General features: G+C 40.7%; 1 protein-coding gene across 29 annotated transcripts in view; it reads right to left on the bottom strand.

Moving 5' to 3' along the window:
• The window catches only part of LOC6738237 (protein phosphatase 1 regulatory subunit 12C), a 29,687-nt gene that overhangs the window by 4,123 nt on the left and 1,902 nt on the right, over positions 1 to 23,662 (bottom strand). For 5 of the 29 annotated variants that reach the window (XM_039293014.1, XM_039293011.2, XM_039293010.2 and 2 more), the window contains exons 3-20: positions 15,401 to 15,513; positions 14,782 to 15,336; positions 14,456 to 14,544; positions 13,899 to 14,093; positions 13,638 to 13,751; positions 13,331 to 13,421; positions 12,212 to 12,592; positions 11,544 to 11,636; positions 11,348 to 11,476; positions 10,839 to 11,055; positions 8,745 to 9,575; positions 7,479 to 7,623; positions 7,171 to 7,413; positions 6,810 to 6,907; positions 6,571 to 6,633; positions 780 to 922; positions 622 to 712; positions 108 to 194 (exon numbers count right to left, since the gene is read on the bottom strand). In XM_039293014.1, coding sequence (XP_039148948.1) covers positions 108 to 194; positions 622 to 712; positions 780 to 922; positions 6,571 to 6,633; positions 6,810 to 6,907; positions 7,171 to 7,413; positions 7,479 to 7,623; positions 8,745 to 9,575; positions 10,839 to 11,055; positions 11,348 to 11,476; positions 11,544 to 11,636; positions 12,212 to 12,592; positions 13,331 to 13,421; positions 13,638 to 13,751; positions 13,899 to 14,093; positions 14,456 to 14,544; positions 14,782 to 15,336; positions 15,401 to 15,513 — 3,678 coding nt within the window. Of the gene's footprint in view, positions 1 to 107; positions 195 to 621; positions 713 to 779; positions 923 to 1,244; positions 2,417 to 4,351; positions 4,507 to 6,570; positions 6,634 to 6,809; positions 6,908 to 7,170; positions 7,414 to 7,478; positions 7,624 to 8,744; positions 9,576 to 10,838; positions 11,056 to 11,347; positions 11,477 to 11,543; positions 11,637 to 12,211; positions 12,593 to 13,330; positions 13,422 to 13,637; positions 13,752 to 13,898; positions 14,094 to 14,455; positions 14,545 to 14,781; positions 15,337 to 15,400; positions 15,514 to 23,662 lie in introns of those variants that run through there. The other 24 variants (XM_016171567.2, XM_039293015.2, XM_016171554.2 and 21 more) reach the window with 20 other exon arrangements.

Below are 23,662 nucleotides of genomic sequence, written 5' to 3'. Positions count from 1 at the left end.
AACCAATATAGCAATCAATGTGGGGGTCCTGTTCTCAGAACACAAAAACAGCAACAGCGGCGGCACTTTTAACGCTTACGGTTAGCAAAGGACACTTTTGTAATTACCTTGAGCTCTTCTTCCAACTCGGAAAGCTTGCGTTCCATAGCTCTTCTTTCGCGTTTCTCAAGTTCAGATAGTGAATTTTTCGTTGTCTGCGAATGTGAAATGAAACAAGATGTGGTTTTGCGATTTGTTGTTTTTCGATTTTGATTCGGGTCTTGGTTTTTCTTGTTCAGTTTTGTGGTGTAGTTGTTTGTTGGGAATTCATATTTTTGTTCAACGGATCGAAAAAACATATATATGTATGTATATACGACAGAGCGGGGTGTAAAGAGCGAAAGAGAGCGCGAGCAGTAAGCTTCACATGAGGGGGAAAAAGAGGCAGCGAGGTGGGTGGTTTTTGTGTGTTAAAGATATATAGTAAATATATTTTGGTGGCATCCTTGAACTAAGTTTATGGTGTTGCGTGTTGTTTTGTTGTTGGTTACTGCTGGCAGTTTCGGTATTGGTTTATCGGCTTTTAGTTTTTATAGTGGGCTGATGTGGGCGTGGCATGTTAGGGGCGTGGCATGTACTTACGGCATTGGCGAATCTCTCGAGCGTTGCACGTGTCTGGACGGCTTCATCGTCCTTCTGCTTGAGCATCTGCCTCAGCTTATCGTTCTCCAATCTGCAAAGGATTATCGTTTATATTCGGGTTTTGTACTTTGAGGTTCTTGGGGGGGAGCTTCACTCACTTTTCCGCTTCCCAGAGCGCCTTGTAGTCAATGCCATCGCCATTCTCCGTCTTGTCATTGCTGCTGGAGCTCTTTGACTCGCTGGTGGTGGCCGTACTCGCGGTGCTGCCCAGCCGGGAACGGGATGTCCGCTCACTGCCACTCTGTAAAGGAGAAAAAGAAAATTTAACTAATTTTAGCAACTGGAAAAAGTAAAGTTTGGAAAATCAACTTTTAGACAATTTCAATTACTATTCCACTACTTCTTTTTTTTTTTTTAATTTTAAAGTTTGCTCTTAAGATCCTCACGATTTTGAATTGCAAATAATATTTAAGTATTTTATAATTTTCAAATATCTTTCCTAATCTAAAAAAATTTCAAAATAATAATTTAGATATGTAAGAACTTATTTTTATACCAATAAAAACAACAACAACAGCATAAGTAATTCAATAGAAACCGACTTAACCAGTACACCTGCTTACTTCATATCCCTCACTCTTCTCCGAGGAAGCACTAATGGATCTCTGTGCCGCACTCTTCGACCGCGTGCGATTGCGAGACTTGCGCTCCTGTTCCCGCAGAGAGTTGCTCCTCGTGGCTGCGATGGCGGCCACAGTGGCTCCGGCACTGGTTACCCCATTCGAGGATGGACCACCATAGGCTCCATTCAGGCTGCTATTCGATGCCGACAGCGATTTGGTCTTCAGTAAACGAGAACTCTTGAACGAATTGGACGAACTCAAACCGGGCGACTTGAAGGTCAGCGAGGCGGTGGTCACACCCTTATCATAACTACTCGAATAGGGACTGACATATCGATCGCTTGTGGAGTACGAAGATCCCGCCGAGGAATAGGAGCTGGGATTGTACCTGGAACTGTCGTAGCCACCGCTGCCTGTACCATTCGAGGCCGAGGAGGAGGACGACGACGAAACGGTGGACAGAGAGGAGGAGAGAGCAGAGGCTTTAGATTGGCCGTAAGTATGGCTCTGGCTTATATGCTTGCCCACCACCAGGTGGCCATAGTGATGACCACCGCTTGTGGCCGCCGAACCCGAAGCAGATGAACTGGCGGTGGGCTGGAGCTGCAGATAGTAGCGATTGCCCTGGTGCGTTTGCGTTTTAGTTGCTGGCATGGCGGCATTGGACGCAGAAGCAATGGATGCGGCATGGCATGTGGAGGCGGATGAGGTTACACCTGTCGATGGGCCACTGCTTGCGGTTGGCTGATGGGAATGCTGATTCGAATAGTGGTTGCTGGTGCTGGTGAACTGCTGATGCTGATGAAGATGATGATGATGATGCTGCTGCTGATGGAGCTGATACTTGGACGCCCCGTAATCGTAGCGACTGCCCGCATTACCATAAGAACTCCGACCAGCACCTCCTCCGCCGTACAAGCTCTCCCTCGAGCTGTACACACTGGCATAGGGACTCTGGTAACTGGAGGAGGCACTGCTGCTGGGAAAGTAGCCCGTGCTCAAGGGACGACCAGTGCTGCCGGAGCTGCTATAGCTACTTCCGTTGTAGTTATAGGCTCCGGAACCACCACTTGTCGGAGCCATTCGCGAACTGGAGGACAACGATCGCCGCCGACTGGACAGCGGCGCCTGAGTTCTTGATCTCGAGCGAAAGGACATATCGCTGATGGAAACTATAAGAACGTGGGCACCATTAGTTTGCCATCTCGCCTGGCTCTTCGTATATCAATCGTCAGTGCCAAAGTACAATTACGCTTAAACAGTTCGACCAAAAACCACATGATCTAAATGATCTTTCCTATTGGAGGGTAATAGCCATCTGGCCACAGGTTTGCAAAGACTTTATATTTGGTAAATCGTTCCCAATTTCGCATAAATAAACCATTAATTGCTTAGACACATCTTTCCTTAAGTAGGTTTTAAATAATTAATATACTCAATGAAAAGTACTCTATAAACTAAAATAGAATCCATTTAATTACTCAAAGAAAGAAATCGCTAAAATATCTTTAATTGAAAGAAAAATCGTTCATGAATATGGACAGCTGTCATTCAAAAATGACTCTTTGAACTTTAGTTCGACTTTGGATTCAAGATGCTATATTAAGAACGCATTTGAACGATAGATACCCCTGGGAATTATTCCCAATTAGAGGGCATTTCAACTTCGATTCTGATCGATTTGTGTTCCAATTATAGACGCGCACACAAAAGGCAATTACAATTATAATCAAAGCGAACATACAAAATGTTCTTGAATTCGGCATAAACAAAAATAAAGGAAAACAAACAGCTTTTCGGTGTGTTTACATGTGTCCATATATCTCGGCTGTATACTAGACGTATAAATTTTCGATTTGGAAAACGCAATATTGACATGTGGTTTGGGAATCGGTTTTGGACGTGCACCGGGAAAACCAAAAATGACGTCAAGGCATACATTTTGACAATTTTCATTTCGGTTTTAGACGTATTTATGTTCATATACCTCCACTGGCACTAGGTGGGTCTGTTGGATCTCGACGGGATGCTCTTGTTGGGATTGAAAACACATAGAAAACGTGATATATGGATGCGAATATCCCGCTGCCGGCCTGGTATTTATTTGTTCCTCTAAGTTGATGCCTCTCATCCTCCGCCCACGCGATACAAAACAACAAACATGAAACCGACCGTCGGACCAGAAAACGTTTTTCTTTTCAAGCGATTTTCCAATGCATATAATTCATGACGAACCGTCTCGGTTTCCTACTAGACTCATTTCATTCTGTGTATCTGCCCGTTTAAATGGCTCTATCTATAGGACAATCGCCCATGAATGAAGCGCCTTTTTAATGTTTGGTCTTTTGCAATCATTTCCCCCCATTTATGCCTTCTGTATATTGTGGTAATTCAAACATTTTGCTTGGCTAATATCGCGTAAAATGTATATAAAGGAAGCTTTTAAAAATACAATTTTCTGTTGTGTCATGGCGAAGATAAATGAACTAGCCGGGTCGCAGAGGCATCATAAAAAAGATTAGGAAATAGACGTAAATCAAGTCAAAGGATAAATACTAGCGAAATGATTTGGCAATTTTCAAGACAAGTATTTATAAAAACATGATTAATACTTGCAAACTTTAAATGAAAAATTCAATGCTAGTATTGTTTAAGCAATTAATATTTTGAATTAAAATTTGACTTTTAATATACTTTTTTTTCAGTTCTCTTGATAAACTTTAACATTTGTGGCCACGAAAAAAAATACAAATAAATTAGGCACGTTCACGAAATCAAATTAAAAACTTATCAAAATAGTTGACCATATTTGCAAAAGCCACCTGGTAGGAGCATCAACTTGAAATGTCCAAAAATTATGCGCAGTTGGCCAAAAAAGGCAACGCGGAGCGATTCCATCAACTGAAAACGATTCAACTTTTTGCGGCCGGCAGTCAAATCATCAACTTTGGTTTGGCAAATCCCCTCCAGCTGCCCCTGTGATCCCAGGGGTAAACTGATCTAAACTGCAATAGCAGTTGATTCTTTGACACATTTGACAGGTCTTGTGGTTTTTGGTCTCTCGTTGCACTTGACGTATTGAATTCTTGAGTTTAATTGGGATTTACATTGAGATTTAGACTTGTTTGATTGGATTAGCTGGGTTCGGGTGATCTGAACTGAATCGAACTGAGATGATCCGCTGTGCTGGGCGCACAAAACTCAACTGTGTTGCTCGCAGGCGATTTGAAATGTTTTATTTGAAAGCGAACGATCGGAAATAAACACGAAAGAGCAGCGAAAGAGTGCCCACATGAAGCTAAGAGCCAAATGAAGAGCGGAAAAGCCGGAAAAATGAAGAAAAAAATTGAGAAATAAAATGTGGCGGCATATTTTCAACTCAAATATGAAGACAAGAAATAATAAGAGCAGGGAAAGGAGCCAAATTTTCACTTGAAATTGCGCACACGAAATATTCGTTGTGCGAGTTTTTCACCTGGTTGAGCCCACATCTAAATTTAGTAAATCGCACACGTATTTGGCCCAATGTCCGAGACGCAAAATTGTTAACTATGCTGGGGTCAGAAGAAATCAGGGAAACACAAACGCAAACGAGAGCACTGCAAACTGGGCCAAAAGGCGAAGCACAGTCATTGACACATGACTGCAACGTAACTGGGAAAATTCGTGAAAAAGCAGACAGAGGAAAGCGCGAGCATAGGAAAAACTATTTTTGTTTGCGTTTAAATTTAGCGTTAAGTGCGCGACAGAAGACAGGAGAATCCAATTTGGGGAGTTGCTACCTCCCCACCCCTCATAACTGGGCCAAAATCAGACCCCTTCGTGCAGAGTTTATGGTTTCGTTGGATGCATTTTCCGGCTAAAAATACCGCATGACGATCCTTTCGCCGCAGGGAGAGAGAATGAGGAAGCAAATGCCTGCAGCAAGCTGTTATAAATTTAACCGCACATTTTCTCGCTTTTTCTGCAAAGTTCAACGGACGTGTGCCAGCTTTTCTTCTTATTATTATGCGCTTCTCAATATAGAATCAGATATTTCCTTCGGCTTGGGTCGTGCCTCTGTAATTGCCCAATTTATTATAAAATGCAAAACTGTCTGCGCAGACGATTGTGAAAGTGATTTCCCCCAGATGAAAACTAAAAAGTAGAATAAATGCACAATGGCACACTTGACATCGTCAATCAAAGAGCGTCAGATGGTCTGCCGTCACTTTGGATGGATCGTTTGGGGGAACACATGCCGAAAATTGCATACTATTACTTAGTTCTTCACGCCACAGGCAAACGAATAGTTAAAGCCACAAATTCCAGGAAAATATAGTTCTCAAAATGAAAATTCCATTTCAAAAGGAAGGTATCAAACATATTTAGACATTGTGTTGCATCATTCACTTCATGTGGATGTAGACCATAGCAAAATTTCAGACAAGTAAATTACCAATTAAGTTCGCTTTTAATGATTGTGTGTATTTGTAGCAATAATTCACAATGGGGAAATATGAATTGCTATTTGAAATTTGTTAAACAAAGTGGTCATTTATGAAGAGTATCTATAGCTTTTCTATCTTCTTAAAGAACCCACATCCCCTACATCCCATTTTTAAAATCAACCAATATAAACAATATCAAAATATTTAGCATTTATCAATGCTAAACCGAATGTAAGATTTACGGTACGTCTTCAATTGACCAATGCTCGAAACAATTAATAACTTTTTATAGGAACAAGCAGAGCGAGCGCACGTAAATGACAAGATGCACTCAGAAATTGTGTCAGATTTTAATAATAGGCGACACCGGCGCTGACACTTGCTCAGATAAATTGTTAACAGGTTCTCGGGCCGGGACAGACTCGTGATTTCTATGGACGCAAATTGGATGCGCACTAATAGTTCTGACCTCGGCCATGAAAGGATTTGCAGTTGCCTTGCACTTACACTCGGATTCCGAGAACCCACAATGCCACGTGCGCACATTCAAAGTGGCAAATCATAATTTCGTTTTTTTGGGTCGTCCGCTAATTGGACCAGACATACGATGGAGACGAGAAAATTGTGGGCCAACTAAATGCATGGAGGAGGGGCACTACACACTAGCTACTTTGAAGGACGCGGAGTGCTCTAAAATTGTGACAAGGTGTGACGAAGGCAAAGGCACAACGAACACATGTGGTGGTCAGGTGCAGCTCGAAAATTAAAGGCTGACACAAATATATTTTCTAATTGCTTGGCAAGGTGTGAAATATTCAATAATATTGATGCTGTTGCTGTTGTTCTTGTTGGTAGTTCACATATGGTAAGCACTAATTATCGGTGGACAGACTCACCTCCTTCTCCTTCTCCTCGTTGTCGTTGTTGGACGATTCGTTCTGTCGCTCGGGATCCAGTTCCTGCAGCAGAACAAAAGATATTTTCAATTTAGCATTTAGAATTTTCCCATTCTTCCGACTAATTAGCCATTTGACTGAGAATAGTTGGCATACGGCTCTTCGACCATGGCTCATTTATTCTGACAAACTGCCTGGCAATTAGGCACACAAATGATGTATCTCCCAGCCATACTTACATCCATATCGATGTGCACCACGCCCGTTGATCTGCGCTTCGGCTTGCGCCGCCTCTGAATGACCGTCTGTGTGCGATTGTCGTTCTCCTTATCATTATCTGTTAAAAAATTAAAAAAAAAAAGCAAGTTAGTAAGCGAAAAGTCTGATTCAGCTTTAACTATAGGTACTACAATAATCTTTTGTTCAGAGAATAATCTATTAAATACTCAAATATAAATAAGACACATTCTTAGGCTCTAGCTTTACAACTAATTCAATGAATTGTTATGTTTGGTACATTACAAGTGAATGTAGCCGTAGTTACTACTACTACAACAGTTGCTGGACATGATTCCCTAGCATTCCTCGACTTTTCCTTACCCTTATCGTCATGGTTTGACGTGGCATTTGGTGCCGTAGCCGCTGTATGATTGGCACTGGTTGCAGACACTGAATTGGAGGTTGAGTTGCTAGTCGTGGTCGCTGCAGTGGTCGCCCCCGTGGACGTGGCGTTCGTCTCGAATTTGCGAACTGAGGGCGTCACATAGGCACTGTTGTTGGTGCCCTCGCTGGGCGCGGAAACTGGACGACCCACAGAGTTGAGCGACTGATTGGAAGCATTTACTGTAAGGTAAGTAGTTATTACTATTTATACGAAAGTTGAGCAGAAAATATCCTTGATAACTTACGTGCATTGGGACCGCTGCTGATGCGCCGCTGGACACCAGTGGTGGTTGATAAGTTGGCGGCTGCCATTACCGCCGGAGCACTGGGTATGATGGTGCTGTTGTTGGGCGGATATGTGCCACCGCTGGTTATGTCCTCCAACTTGAACTGCATGGATAAGGAACCATTTACCAATTGCTCAATTCAGTTATGAAGATACAATGTTAAATATATAATATATTTGTTTTGAAATGTTTCTCTATAATTGTCGTATTTGTTTGGGTTGTGTGCGATGTATTTGTTCTTACAAGAAGCTATGCCGTGTCTTGAATCATTCGAATGCAGCGGGAGTTAGTTTATACTAAACATTTAGTAGTAATCAACACGTATCAGCCACCATTTCCATTTTGCATCCATCAGTTAGAGCCCGCAACCCATTACCTAAGCTAAGCACTTCTGCATTTCCCTGAACCAGTATAGTGTAGTTAAATTAGTTGAACAAAAATGTAAATGTTTATAAAGTAACATGCAAGTAGTTATAATATATAATTAGTATCTTTTGGTAAACCAGATGTAATAAAAAAGTCATTTTAATAAATTAATAAACATGAATGCAAATCATCGGCCAATTTGGTAAGATATTTTGAAGCATGTAATATTTATACAAAATGTTTATCAGCCAAATGAATAGTATTGGTATACATACAAAAACCATATAAAATAAAAAGTGAATAATAATAATAAGAATTTACTTAATGATAAAATTACTTATTTTTTGAGTACATCAAGCACAAGTTACGCGCAAATAAAAACATGAATAAGTACAGATGCGTAGATACAACTAAATGCAAAAGATCTTAAAATAAATCATTCTGGCGTGTTTAATCATAAAATACATATTGAAGTAAGCGAATCACTTTATTAATTATATTTCGTCGAAAAGCCAAGTTTCTACAATCAAAAAATATGAATAAGAGACGAAATCGAAATGATATAAAATAATGACCTTATATTAAATTGCGAAAATTCAAAAATCAATATGGAAACGATGGGGTTATTTTATGAATTCGACCAAAGCGGGGGATAATTCCACATTTTTCTAAGCAGAAGTTCTCCATTAACTATACATACACTAATCAAAATAAATCCATGCTACACACTTAGAGATTAACAAAAGTATTTACGGCGCACACGAATTTGGCAACCGATCGAAAAAATAGTCTTGACGTATATTGAGGATTAGGCTATCGGATTCGCTTAGAAGGCGTAGTTGGGTAGTGTGGGCATACCTTGGAGCCGGCATCGAATTTCAGGCGCCAAGACGGACGCCGTTCCGCTGCCGAAGTTGAAGACGAGGATGCAGCTCCACTTGCACCACCTGCTCCTACACCAGCACCACCACCAACTCCTCCTCCTCCCGCGCTGCTGTCCGTTGTGCGTCGGGCGTATAGACTGAGTAGCGAGTCCCGGGCATTGAAGTCCGGATGTGACGACACGGGCGAGGCGGTATCGGACTTCGTTTCCGATTCCTGGCTGCCGGACAGGCCTCGCTTGTCCCGCAAGCGCACTGGACTCTCGAGGGCAGCGGGCGTGGTGGCCGCCGAGGATGATTTGATAGCTTCTGTGCTCGGGGCAGCAGGAGCCGGAATCAGTGGCAGATCTGTGGGCCTGACATGTGTTGGCTCCTCGGCCTTCTCCTCGCTGGAACTTTTGGCAACTGGGTCAGTCTTTTGTGGCGATCTTATGCTCTCTACATTATCGGAGCTTTCGGGAAGCCTGTCCCGCCTGGGCATTATCGTATAGCTGGCACTGACCACCGTCTGATCCTGATCACCCTCCGGATCACTATTGGCATCGGCTTCGCCCTCGGTCGACAGCGATCTTCGCACGGGAGCGGATAGCGTAAAACTAGCTGTGGTATCGTTCTGACTCTGGCCAGCTGTAGGACTGGACACCACCTCCTCAATCTCCGTCTCATCGGTGGCCGTTGTTGTGGTGGGTATTATAGCTGGCGGTGGTGTGGTGGGCGGTGGCGGTGGTTGCAGTTCGTCCTGCTGCTCATTGGTGTCGAGGATCGATGGTGTTGGAGCAGATGTCGATGATGCAGAGCTTGTTTCGTTCTGTTAATAATATTAGTTCGGAACAAATAAAAAACAGTTGTCCTAAGGCGATGGACGCGAGTGTGTTTCAAACAAAAATCAAATAATTTCTCACTATTTATATAACATATATGTAAATATCAATTGCATACTATAATGATACTTAGGGTGACCCGATTTGATTACGCATGCAAATGGGACATGCAAAATGATAATCATCAACATATTCCATAGACATACAGTTTATTGCTATATAAATATATAAATATAGAACCTAGTGAGTAGTAGAGAACTGAACATAGATATAACTTAAGAGCTGTAACATATGTAAGTTGGAATGGTAATTACGCTATGGTTCGCTGATCTGAAGCTGCTGATGATCGGAAAACATAAATATAAAGCTACGCTATATAGAGTACTCAAAATCGATGAGGCGGATGCGGGGCGGGTCAAAGGGCGTGGCTGGGCGGAGCGGAGCTGGGCGTAGGCGCATTACGCAGAAACTGAACTCAACTTGATTGGTTAAATGCGATACTGCGATCGATCACGAACGAATAATAATAATAATCAAACGGGAGCCAACGTACGCTAAATGAGCATTGATTGATCGATGAGACTGGATCTGATTGAAATGATGACAGCTTGGGGCTGCTTTCTTTGTGGAATGAGACAACAGAATGCAGCAGGTTTCAATTATAACAAATACTTACAAATTCTGTATTAAGATCAATACTCAAGTTGCTAGCAAACCGTTGATATACTCGATTTACTAAGAGCACATCAATGAGTTCATTGAATTTAAATACTTTTCAATTATATTCATAGCATACTTCCTAGGGCATTTTGGAACCTGTTGCATTCTGCTTACTACACGATATTTTCTAAACTACAATCACTATTTTAGTACATGTTTCACTCACTCACACGAACAACTAATGCTATTGTTTAAATATATAATGATTGCGTTTGGAGTGAGTGAACAAAATCGAACACATAAACAGAAAGGGATATCCAAACAATGGGGACACCATAACCATAAGCATATATTTTTTTTCGGTTTTTGATCTGGTGTGTATTGCTCAACGTTTGAGTGGTTGTGAACTGCATGTGGACATCGTGTGTGGATGGGGCCTGTAATCCCGGCTAGGACTACAGGTATGAGATCTAACAATGAGTCTATGAAGAGAGCTTCCTCGAGTGTGAATGTTTCGGTTTGGTTTTTGTTGTGATAGCCTGGGGTGAGTGATCTGGTTAGAGTGTCCATTTGGACACTGGGCTACTTACGCCGCTGTTGCTGATCGTGTTTGTGGTGGTGGTGCTGATATTGTTGTTATTGTTGTTGTTGGCCATGCCCATGTTCTTCTTCTTAACCAGCTCCTCGGCACTCTTGATCTCGTCCAGGGTGACACCTTGAGTGGACCGGCGAGTCTCCCTCACGCGCTTAGCATGTGCCTTTCGCTGCGTTTCGCTCTCTTCATCACGCACCGGTGGCACAAAGGATCTACGTTTGGGTTGAGTGAAAATATGTAGTTTTAGAATTTGCTTCAACACTAACTATTATACATTGCATTAAATTAGAGAGCGGCTGCAGCTTTTGGAAGTCATTAGCAAGACATCGAGCCTTAAAATCTTTATTAACACATGGTTATTCAATCGATCGGAATTTCAAAGTCAGCCTCATAAAATCATGCTACAAAAAACTTCGCTTTCTTGGGAGCAAAAATCGGGTTAGCAACTTTTTAGCGGGGTTAGCTCAACGTCAACGAAAACAACCATTAAATCTTGCTCATTACTTGAAGAAGTTCTTGATCATATTGCTCGCGGATTGTTTGGGCGGTGGCTTGGAGCTCTCCGCATCGCTGACACTGGCCGTGGACGAGCTGCCATTATTGCTCTTTTCTGCTAATTTCGCTGTAACTTGGCTAATTGATCGACAATGGAGTTTTTTTTAAGGAGTAATATACATCATATTTTACAAATTAAACTTACCTGCGAATTGGTGGGGTCTGTACAGTTGTCGATGGAGAATTGATCGCCGTGGCTGCTGTGCTCGTGGGCGTGGCAATCGTAACGGTCGGTTTCCTGAGGATAATCAAAATAGAAAGATTTTAGAGAAGGATTCAAAGTTGAACTGGGAATACAGCCAAGAGTAGGTAGACGACATTGGTGCGTGGCCTAGGAAAATATGTTAAATAGTTTGGTGCAATGAGTTATTATACTGAAGGTGTAGACGAGAAGAAGCTAAGCAAAAGCACAGTCAGGTTAATAGTTACAACAAATTAGGCTTGGGTTAACAGCTATGAGAGTAGGCATGGTTTTTAAACTAGATCAGATTTTAGGACAGACAAATTCGAATACTTATTAGCTCCTATTGAGTTTAAATAATACATAATTGTATCTATCAAGTAGCTTAGATATACATTAAACAATTTGCATTATACTAGAGTATGAAGATGGCCTTTAATACCTTTTATTTTTATTTATATCAAATCTACTTGAAATTCCCATTTAAAACTCATAACAAATTCAAATAATGAAATACATAGAAATACATACAATACTAGTTCCCTTTTTACACTTTAACAAATTCTACTTAATGTAACTAACAAATCTGATCTAGTCTGTATTTTTTGGGATGTGTTGAATGCAAAACAAACCTGTAATACATTGAGTTATCTTTGAGTGAGGCCGATCTTTGTACGCTATATAATTGATTTGCTGCCGATGCTGCTGCTGCTACTGGTTGTTGTTGTGTTGTGCTTGTGTTGTTGGTGTTCGAGTGGGTGTTGTTGAATGTACTGGATGTTGTTGTTGTTGTTGTGGGGGTGCTTGTTGTCGTTGTGGTGCCAGCAGCATATCCCAATAGCAGATCGCTTTTGTTGTTGTTATTGTTGTTATTATGATAGTTATTGCTACTTAGGTTATTATTGTTATTGGATTTGTTGGCAGCAGCGGCATTAGCATTCGCATTCGCCGGCAAAATGGGACAGGAATTGGCCTTTATGCGTGCCCGCAGCTCATTGTACTTTTGATAGAACCTGTCATTCGGATTCGATTCAATTCGATTTTGGACGTTTTCGAGCGAGGACCGTGCGTTTTCGAGCGTTTTTCGAACGTTCGTGCGGGCGGGCGTACAGGTGGGCGGGCGGGTGGTCGTAGCGAGCAGGTGGGCGAGCGGGCAGGTTAGATTTCGGGATAAGCGTTTTGATGAGTTTGTTGTTTTTGGTTGGTTGTGGTGCGTTGGCAATGCAATTATTTTTTGATCGATTTTTGATTGTTGTTTGGAAAAAATTGGGTGGAAAAAAAAATAAAGCAAAACAAAAATTTTAAAATCAATACAATACTTTGTTTTCCCTTATTTGTTGCCTTTTGCAGTCAACGCTTCACTTTGCCAAAATGCGAATGGTGTGTTATGGAAAAAGCTCATAAACGCAAAGCTTGTGATTCATAAAGATTCTCAGAGCTTTCCCAGATCCATGATACAATCATGGGTAAATTTAAACAATTTATCAGTATATGAATTTCGTGAATAGCTGAATGAGTGGTTAACAATTTTAGCGTGAATGTGTGTGTGATGATTATGATAAGCAAATGCAATCGGCAAAAGTGAAAAGCGAACTGCAAAAATCAACCAATAAATCAAATCAAGACCTTTCGGTGCAATTTGGCCGATCGTTGTAGTACATAATCATTGTTTATGTGGGTTAATCTGAGATGCGATTGGGTGTTTGTGTGTGAGCGGCACGCAATGTTTAATTTCTTGGGATTCAACTCACTTTTGATCGTTCTCAAAGCTTTGCGTGCGCCGCAAAATGACGTCGTTGGCGGTCTCCGAGCTATTGCTGCTGAGCTCTCTATCAGGAACTTCTGCAAAGTTGTAATTATATTGATTATTACTATCTGATTCGATTACGAACGTTGCCAATCAGTGCGCTTGAAGAGATTGCAGATAGCTAGAACACGACATGATCTCGAAATAGATACGTATATAGTATTTACTTTTTGAAACAATTTAACTTTATTTAGAAATATCTTTTTATCTGCAAACCCTAAAGCGCACTTCATAGCTCCGTTAGGACTTACGATTATTAGTGGGACTGTCGCTGGGAGTGCGTGGCAGTTTGCGTCGCCATGGCGCCTCCTCCTCGACTGGATGCTCGACGGCGTGGATCTGCTGGTTGGGCTTCACGTTCTCAGCTGTAAGAGCAACAGGTGAAAAGTGTTAATATACACCTCGAAAACATTTTACAACTAGGATTAGGTTAGTGGCTATTGGGCGGGCTTATCACAGAAGGGTTTCGGCGAGGAACTCCTCAATCAGGACGCAAAACAAATGCCGACTACCTTCGCTCTCGGAGAGGCTGGTCAAGTGTGAGCTTTCCGTGGAATCACTCAGCTCTTCTGTATCGCTCTGGCCACTGGCCACCACTTCGCCAACTCCACCAACATCATCATCATTATCACCATCATCATTATCATCAGCAGCAGCGTTTGGAATCGAAGAATTAGCTTCGGTAGCTTCACTTGAGCCACTGGCAGCTGCAGTGTGCGTGATTTACAAGCAGAGACAATACACAAATACAGATAGATAGATAGAGACACTATACAGATACAGAGAGAGAAAAGAGGGGATACCACTGATGGATGATCATGATCGTGATGAAGGCAAATTATTATACTGGACAATGTGATCTTGAGTGACTAAAATACGAGAGGCAGTGGCAAATGTTTTACGATTAAATGCTCCAACAACAAAAGGTTATCGCGCATGAGAACCTAAACAGGATAATAAACAGGACGAACACAAGAGTGTGTGTGTGCGAGAAATCAAAGAAAGCTATTCGTTTATATCATGAGTCCAGGGTAACTTGGAGATAGCTCCAATTTGAAGGCATACGCACCATCCTTTGTGGCATCAGTTCTCACTTCAACGCGCACCAGTTTAGTGGGCGTCTTGTCCACATGATTTTCCATTGCATCTGAGATTCTGCTGAAAAGTAAAAACAATTGATGGATTAGTTATGTTTTTTTTTTTAAAAAGTAAACATTTACATAATATTTTTGAAGAATATGCGTAACTTTCAGTAAAATAATATTAAGACGAATATGTGATACAACAAAAATACTACGCTTTTGGAATATGCTTTCAAATGTTTGCCAATATATTAAGCTAAATACCTCTTCATTACGTTTTCATTAAAATCTTGCTATACCTAAATAATCTCACCTTATTTGACTAGATGGTCGCCGCTTGTTGCGTTTGTTGGCCCGCAGTTCTTCCAGGAATTTGACTATTTTGCGATCGGCCACATCGATGCATGACTGCCCGGCATAGTTTCGTATATCCATGTCGGCCAGTGACTCCACGAGCATCTCGGCCGTCTCCCGTTGACCCCAATGCGATGCCGCGTGCAGTGGCGTCCAGCCATCGTTATCCTGGCGATCCACATTGCCACGTCCGGCCAGGAGCAGACCGAGCACTTTCGTGTAACCCTTTGCGGCGGCTACGTGTAGGGCTGTGGCTCCCGTTTTCGGATGCGGTCTATCCACCTCGGCGGCATCGCTTCTCAGCCACTTTTTGGCATCGTTCAGCATCGCCTGCTCCTCGGCCTTTCGAGCCTCATCCACGTTGATGTTTAGCTCCTGCACCATCTTCTCCATGAAGTCAATCATGGCCATGTGCTGCACATCGATGGCCAAATCCAAGGCCAGATCGCCATCGCTGTTCACAGCGGCCACATCAGCGCCATTTTCCACCAAATACCGAGCTATGCTCACAAATCTAGAAAATTAATTAAGCACAAAATGAGTAAGGAAATTGATTGCAATTTGGACTGAAAACTCACCCGCAGGAGGCAGTGGCGTGCAGGGGCGTCCAGCCCTCGTTATCCTGGCGGTTTATGTCGGCACCTCGTTCCACCAGAAACTCCACCATGTCCAGATTGTCGTCTATGCACGCCTGTAAAATAGCAAAATGAGTATTCGATTAAGTAAGCGGAATGGAATTATTTTTTAAAGTCTATGATTTTCATCAATTAAGAACAAAATAAACTACATATTTTCTCAAGTCTCAAATTTCTCACAAATTACAAACGTCTATCCATTGTAAATTACTCATCTTCTGGATGAGACTGCCCCATTGTGATTCCAAATTGAAAGGTCGAAGCCATAAACATCAATCCTTGAAAGCGTTCTACTTTGCCAAACGAAATGTATTTATTTAAATTTTTATGGCCAGAAAAACAATTCGATTTCCCGACCAGAGTCGTAAATGCAGTGCATCAAAAGTTGAATCAACTTTCGTAGAAGAGATTCGCTTTGCAGCCGCCTGCCTTCGATTTGCTTTTATAAGAGAGCTAGTAAATGTTTTAAAAATTTGTGTGTGTTTATCTTGCTAAAACGCTAAAGTAAACAGCCAGAAGGCAAAAGCCAAAGCGGAGCGTATTCAGTCAGCATGCTTGGGTTGTTTATGCGGATTTCCGCTGAACCCGCCTAGACATCTCTTCATTTGGCTGGATGGTTGGATGGCACATGCACGCCACCGAACGACGATGATATCATCGTCGGCGCGACTCCGGCGCTTCTTTGGGGCCGCTGCTATCTGGGAACCAGCGAGGAACAACCCAGCCCAGTCCAGTCCAACCCAACCCAACCCAATCCAATCCGACCCCACAACAATGTCGGTGTGCGACGCGAGTGGAGACGACAACGCCTCGTAGTTGCAAATGCCGATAAGCATTCTTGGGCGCAAAAGCAACAGCTCCGCCGAAAGAAAAGAAAGTAAAAGAACAGGCCCACAACAAAAGGCGCTAGACTCTATCAATGCACAGAACGAAAAATTCGAATAGACTCACATTCCAATTGTGTTTTGTATGGGTTCTTATCTGTGAGATATTCATTCAATAGGGCTTATGTTATTGGCAAGTTTTTGGAAGCAAGGCTATTAACATATTTTGCTTATCGACGGAACACAATCGCTACAGTTAACTCAGAAAATTTGGTTTGTTCTTTATAGCTGTTGCTCACAGTAGTCATATATGAACATGAAATTACTTATAAACTTATAATTACTTATAAATGACTTACAAATTACTTATAACATAGAACGATTTTTATTCAATATTTAAGTTTTTCAGATATTAAATGTTCCTTATCATATTTTCCCCAGTGTATTGCCCCCACCCTCCCCTCTCGCATTTGATAACAGCGCCCGTTTGAGGAGTGGGGCATTATACAAATCAAATGACCGATTCTCTCTATCCATTCTCTTCTTTTTCCCGTCCCCTACCACCGCATACATATGTTAATTCCGATTTTTTACTGACCGAGCTTCAAAGTGACTTCTTTGCCGTTGCTTTTAAAATCCAAAAGCCATTTCCATTTCGCAGTAAAACGCATAAAAAACAAAAAAAAGAAAAAAAACTCTGAAGAAGGCTAGAAAGAGTGAGCAAAACGACGGCGGGTGGGCCCAAACAATTTGTAAATCTGGAACGCAGCCAATTAATTAATTATGAACAATTTTGATAATAAACCGAGCGGCAGGAAAAAGGGGTTTTGCGAAAAGACAACGCCCACGCGTGACCATCCGCAAATCAACTTGACGACAATGTCCAATGGCATTTTTTGTGGTATGCAAACATTTTTGACACCAGCTACTCCATCAGCGAAAAAATTCCCTCGATTCGCCGCCAGACTTTTGGGCCTTTAATGTCAGCAGAGCAACGGATTCTACGCTATTTCCATTTGCATGGCCAAGCCGAAAAAGCGGTGAAAAACGCGAAAAGCAGAAAGTAAAGTAAAAAAAAAAACAAATGCATGCTAAGTTTAGCCTTTTGTTTTGGCACGCCATTGAGCGGCATTTTCAGCCGTTGCACGCCAAATGTTATTCACCTCGCCGCATTACGTATACGCCGCGTAGGCCAGCAGCCAACAGCGACTTGTTGAGACGGCTTTCAGACTCTGGGCCGCCAGCCTTAACGTGGCTCATTACGCGGCAGTTTGCCAGGCGCCAAGCTCCATTTGGCCCATTTGGCTTTTGTTAACCATCAATGCACATAATTCTGGCTTATAACTCAATAGCCTGCATAATTCCCCTGATGAAGAAGGCAGGCAGGAGAGTTTCACGTTAAACACTACTTCAGAGTTAGGTCTGAAGGATTTTGGCTTAACTAGCACAGGCTATTAAATATTCAAGTCATAACCGATTACATTGCAGATGAACTTTGCAAAGAAAAACAACTTCACCACAAGTTCAAGCAAAACCAAGTTTTTCAACTAATGAATCGTTCATTAGGTGAATTAATCCTTTGAAATTTGTGTTGTCTTGTTTGTTCAACTGCTAAATCAAGAAACTACATAATTAAAAAATAATTACAACGAACTTATTATTATTCTGCTTAAATTATTTAAATTTTCATCATCTTCCCGTTATGCGTGGATACATATATTCCCCTTGTTTAAAATCGTTATTTCAACAATTTATTGTATTTTAAAATACGTTTTAAGAAACATTCCTGGGCACTCATTGACCCACCGCCCTAGTATACAATTATTCGTTGAAACGAGCAAATATGCATATATTATAATTGAAATGCCAAAAAACAGCACAACCGCTTGAGTTCAATAAATTACAAATTTGGATTAGCGCCACAAGATAAAAGTGCAAAGAAGATACATAAACCATATGATATATATGCGCACATATAGAAAATATATATATGTATGTATGCATATATACCTAGACGTGCCTATATCCCGCCGATTTTGAGGCATTTGCTCTGTGTGAAATGTTCTAACATATTGCAGAGCCTATTTAAACATTTCGATCGTATCTATTTCGCTTATTTTCTCTCGGGTAGCATGTATCTCATGTAGCTCAATAGCATTTTGCCACTAAAAATGCTTGGCATATTTTTGCCAAATTGTATAACGATTTATACGGCGCCATTTGAGTAGGTGCTCTTGGTGGTCAGCAAATGCAAATTGTTTCCGACTTTGAATATATTTTTATTTCTAATTTCTTTCGAGTAGTCAGTCGTCCACCAGGTGCGGCCAGACATCTGGCTGGACTAAAGCTAGAAGTGTGAAAAATCATGAACACCAGCTATTCCACAGTGAAAAAAAAAAAATAAACAAACCGAAAGAAAAACCGAACGGAAACAAGAATCTAGACAATTTCCTTATGATTCCAACGATTTATGGTCTGCTTGCGAAATTACATTGTAATTATAACATTCGAAACACAGGTGTATATTATTAAGTCTTATGTAAAATGTAATCGAGGTTCTTAGAAATAAATTTGGCAAAGCTTTTGCTTGCACTAAGCTTTTCACAATAAAATCTTATCTTTCAATGTTTATTTACCCAAGATTTCAAGTGTGAATAAGCTAATATTATAATCAGTCTAAAACTTTCACCTGTGCAGTTTTCTATTCTACGAAGTTTTAGTTGATAAAAAATATATATGGTTCTAAAATACACGAAAAATCGTAAAGGTGCAATAGAAATTCCAAGAACTATGATGGATATTGAAAACATTTCCTGCTGGCAAATGTTTAAAAGTTACTACAATTTCAACAATATTTGCCAAGAACAAAAAATACAACAATAATTTCATTAAACACGTATAGAATTGAACATATTTTTCCCGCCGAACTATTTCTAAACTCATGTCGTCATGGCTTGGCAAAAATTATCGTATTTTTTCGTATAGTTCCCGCTGGTTTCGGTTGCTTTATCCATAAAACAAGCAGATTTCAAATCTTTGGTGTGTGCGGCGCGTGCGAGCTAAATGTACATAATAATTATAATAATAATTATTATAATAGAATTGGCAACCAGAAATGATGGAAAATAAAAGATTGGTTAGGCCGCCTAAGACGAAGGAACTCGGTTGTAAAACGAGGCATTTTTAATGGCATACATTTCGCGTCTGTCTATGGCTAGAAATGGTATTATGCAACGCACATACTGGCAGCAGATACAGATACAGATACAAATGCGAGTTGCGGACTACGGACTGCAGACATCACATCAAATTGTATCTGGCATAGAGCGAATTTTCATTTTGATCATTCGCATTCGTTTTGTTATTTTGGGTGTAAAGCACGAAACGAGAAATAAATCAAATCAAGTGTAGCGACCGCATCCATTTATATACAACAACCAAAGCCCAAACAGATACATCCAGACAGATCATTCTTGAGGATATTCCATTTGTTGTATCTGTGAATCTGTGCGTCTGTAGTTTGTAGTCTGTAGCTTGTGCGTTTCAACAGCTGTCCGTCCCGTCAGTCCGTCGAGAACCGGGCCAAGGTTAGAAAACACGTCAATAAAGCGCGTTAGCCGACAGCAACAAATCTACCAGCGGTGTGTGTTTTCATTTTGGATTTGGGAAAACTCACGCAGCTTTTCCCAACTCCCCAAACACACAGATTCGATTCGATTCGATTCGATCAGGACTCGTCATCCATCCGCGATCACGATCGTCATGTCAGCGGATCGACAATTGTTACCATTATTATGCACTCAGCTCTGACTATAGCTCAATTTAACAGAAGTCTTGACAGAATAATTTCTTAATTTATGCGGCGCCAGTTGGCCTGCCCCTACCTCCTATAAAAATCGAAATATATCAATTGCTAATTGGCAGAAATGTATGTATATAAATCAATTTCTTAATTTGAGCAAATCATTGATAGAGGCTGATTAATGAAGAAACACAGATTCGCACTCAGGGGACCAAAACCTGATTGGATGTTTGAAAGAGTTTATACAGATGGGTAAATTAGGCAAAATGATATTTATATTTAAATGATTTTTATTCACAAAAGCATTTATTCACAGAAGCATCAATTAAATATAGTTTCTTGATTTGATATTTCTATGTGTTCCTAATAAATTCTGTTTTGGAACGCACCGTAATAGTTTCACTTCAAAGCTACAAAATGATTCATTTGATTATAATAAACACAGTACAACAAAAACCATAAATATTGCGGAAAAGCCCACGTATTTCCAAAAGTTCTAATTTTACCTCACACACACACATCTAATTCATGTGAAACGGTGTGGACCTTGAAATACAATTCTATAAAATATATTTCAAGCAAAAAGCGACGCATTATCCTTGAACTGCATTTAAACGTAGATATCTGAGTCGGAACGCTTGTAAACAGCCGTAATTTATTGCCATTTCTTTGATAATTTCCCACTTGTCCCCCAGCGAGTTTGGACGTCAATGCACGCAGCGACCGCTTGTAGGCCACATGAAAAATCAAAGTCAGCCAGCGGCATGGATATACACGGTCACTTGCAACAGCCTCCTCCTGCTCCCATCCTCCCCATTCGCGCTTTCCTATCTGCCGCTCCATCAGTCAACATCATTCGTATAAAGACCAAGGTAGCGGCGGTAAACAGTGGAACTGGTGATTCTTTAAATATTTAATATATTTTAGAATTAGGTTTCTCACTTCTGATTATGCTCCATCATAACCCAGCAGTTCATTCCCTCCACTTATTTATCAAGCAAACATTGATGTTGACGCAATACACAATTCAATCTCATTTGCGTGCATAACAAGTATTTATCACCAAGTTCAAAGGTTATGTTTCATTTTCTTTTAGCGAGAATTTTCTGTATTTTATGTTTTAATATTTCTTGCTGTTTTTCTTGCATGAGTTATGCTTATAAATACTTATAATGCTTCATCACATGATTAGTAATAGTTTATAAATATGAAAAAAACGTTATCTTGCATTACATTGTAATGTAACAATAGCATTTTTAAAAACTTTTTATTTTTGTAATAAATAAATAAATAAATAAATAATAAATATTTAATATTTAAGAACTGCGCAGTTGAGGCCGCCTAAAAAGTAACCTGCTGCAGGAGACTACATTTTGTAACCATTTTTATTAGACTTTAAACCACTGTGGCCCATCCTGTTCGCAGCCATCGTGTCGCATGCCATTGAAAATGTGTTGCAGGTGCAGGTGTGGTGCTGTCGTTGTCAATGCTCATGAATGGAAGGCCCAAAACGTTGCAAGCACATACGTACGTATGTATGTGAATGTGAAGTTGATGCGGCATGGGGCAAAGGAAGGCGTCTACGAAGAAAAGGGTGGGCGGGGGCGTACTTTTGCAACCATTAGAGGACTTGTAAGTGCAGGCGATAAGATAATTATTTTAATAAATGCAATCGAAATTCTGCTTTGCGGTCGAGCAAAAAACGACAGCGGCAAGTGAAGCAAATAGCCGCAGGTTGCGGCCGCACTTGCACCGCAAACAATGTGGCAGGTAATTCAAAACGTTTGCACTGTGTTCCCATTGTTATTATTATTTATTATTGTGCTGCTCGCTCGCAGCCGCTGTTGCTGTAATTACAGTGCACTCGCAGACAGTGAAGCCTCCCCGCAATGCCCGCCCGACTATCCCGCACTCAACAAATTAGCATCTGGTTAACAAGTGCGCCACCGCGGTTAAACGGTGAAAATCTACGACTCTTCGCTGGCGCAGCATAATTAGAATCAATTATATCGAATTGGAGCAGAGCGCACACAGTGAGCGCAAGATGGGTGTGGACAGGCGGCACTCTTGCAAATTGACTCGGGAATTTGTTTCGGCCTTTTCTATATTTGATTTTCAAAATTACAATGTGTTTTGTTGATGAAACAGATTTAATTTGTTGTTCTGTTATAGCTAATAACAAATTAAATTTGAGAGTACAGTGAGCGCAAGAAGGGAGTGGACAGGAAATCGACTAGGAAATTTGTATAGGAATTCCAGGGGAAATTTAAAAAGGGAAATTCATTTTAAAGAACAGTATTTAATTGAAACCCCAAAATATTGATGTATTCTTTCAGCACATCTTAATAATATTTAATAACTATTTTTAAACGTTAAATAAACTCTCCATTAAATAGTTACTAAATGATATGATATAAATCACAAATCTTTATTTGTTCTTTATATTATTTTCTACTAATTAAGTAAAACTTTTTCTTGATCTAGAACAATGGAACGAATTTCCCTGATAAGTACGGAAAATTTAAGCTTTTTATTTCATTTCCGTGCCAGCAAAGTATCATTAAATTCCTATTCTTCGACATGCCACAAAATCGAGTCAAACAAATGGGAGGAAAACTGAAAATGATTTTGCGAAAATCTTTGGGCTTTCAATATGTAAACGCGCTTTCGTGTGTATGGGTTTTGTATGTTTTTCTTGCTTGTTAAAAATAGAACATTTTGTATTTTTCTTATTTAATGCTTTTGGCCGTTTGCCTTTTGCTTGTGGCTGTTGTTGTTGGCCATGCCGTTCTGGCCATTCGACTTGTAAATCGTCGGCTTGCATTAGCCATGTATTTGCTGTATTTGTTAATATTCGAAATTCGAATTGTTGTTGCGGCGGCGGTGTTGAAACCGCAGAAAGAGCACGAAATACCCAACAACAATAATGGTCGAGCGTCTAGCGAACGGCCCCTGCACAGTGGGCCTAAACAGAATGGATCATTCTTGACCTTGATTGGATATGCTATAAAAATTCCATATTGCTGTCTTATTTATCTTCTTCGCTTGAAAAATGAAATAAATTAGATATACATAAAAAATATTAAATCTGGCATAATTAAATGCTTAATCCTTACGAAACAATTTGGTAATTCTTTTCGTTTGCTGCTAGATATTCTTGTAGTTTTTTAATAATTTCATCCCATGACCCCATGCAATTTGACCCACAGTGCGACCCACGTCAGCACCACAGTTGGACGCAACGCAACAGTGTCGAAACTGCAGCTCCCTGCGCCCGTTCCACCCCGTCCCCGCCCCCAATCCACCCACCACCCCCTCGCCCAGTCGCGTGATCGCAGTTGCAGCAGACTGACGCAACGCCTAGCCGCCTTCTAAAGTGGGGAAATCAATCCCTGGTGCCAGGGGATGCAGTGTGAATATTCACATTTAATTAACTGAATATTGCACCTGCTAAAAATGCAACCCTTAATAGAATTTCCAATATTCGCCACTTCCACCCAAACAACAAGCAAATAATTTGATTATATAGCAAAGTTTATATTTTTCATTTTGTAATTTGTATGTTTGCAAACGATTACT

Source organism: Drosophila simulans, chromosome 3L (assembly GCF_016746395.2).
Source record: "Drosophila simulans strain w501 chromosome 3L, Prin_Dsim_3.1, whole genome shotgun sequence".
Lineage (NCBI taxonomy): Eukaryota > Metazoa > Arthropoda > Insecta > Diptera > Drosophilidae > Drosophila > Drosophila simulans.
Note: the sequence above shows the minus strand (reverse complement) of the source record. Positions and strands in the feature narration are given on the sequence as shown.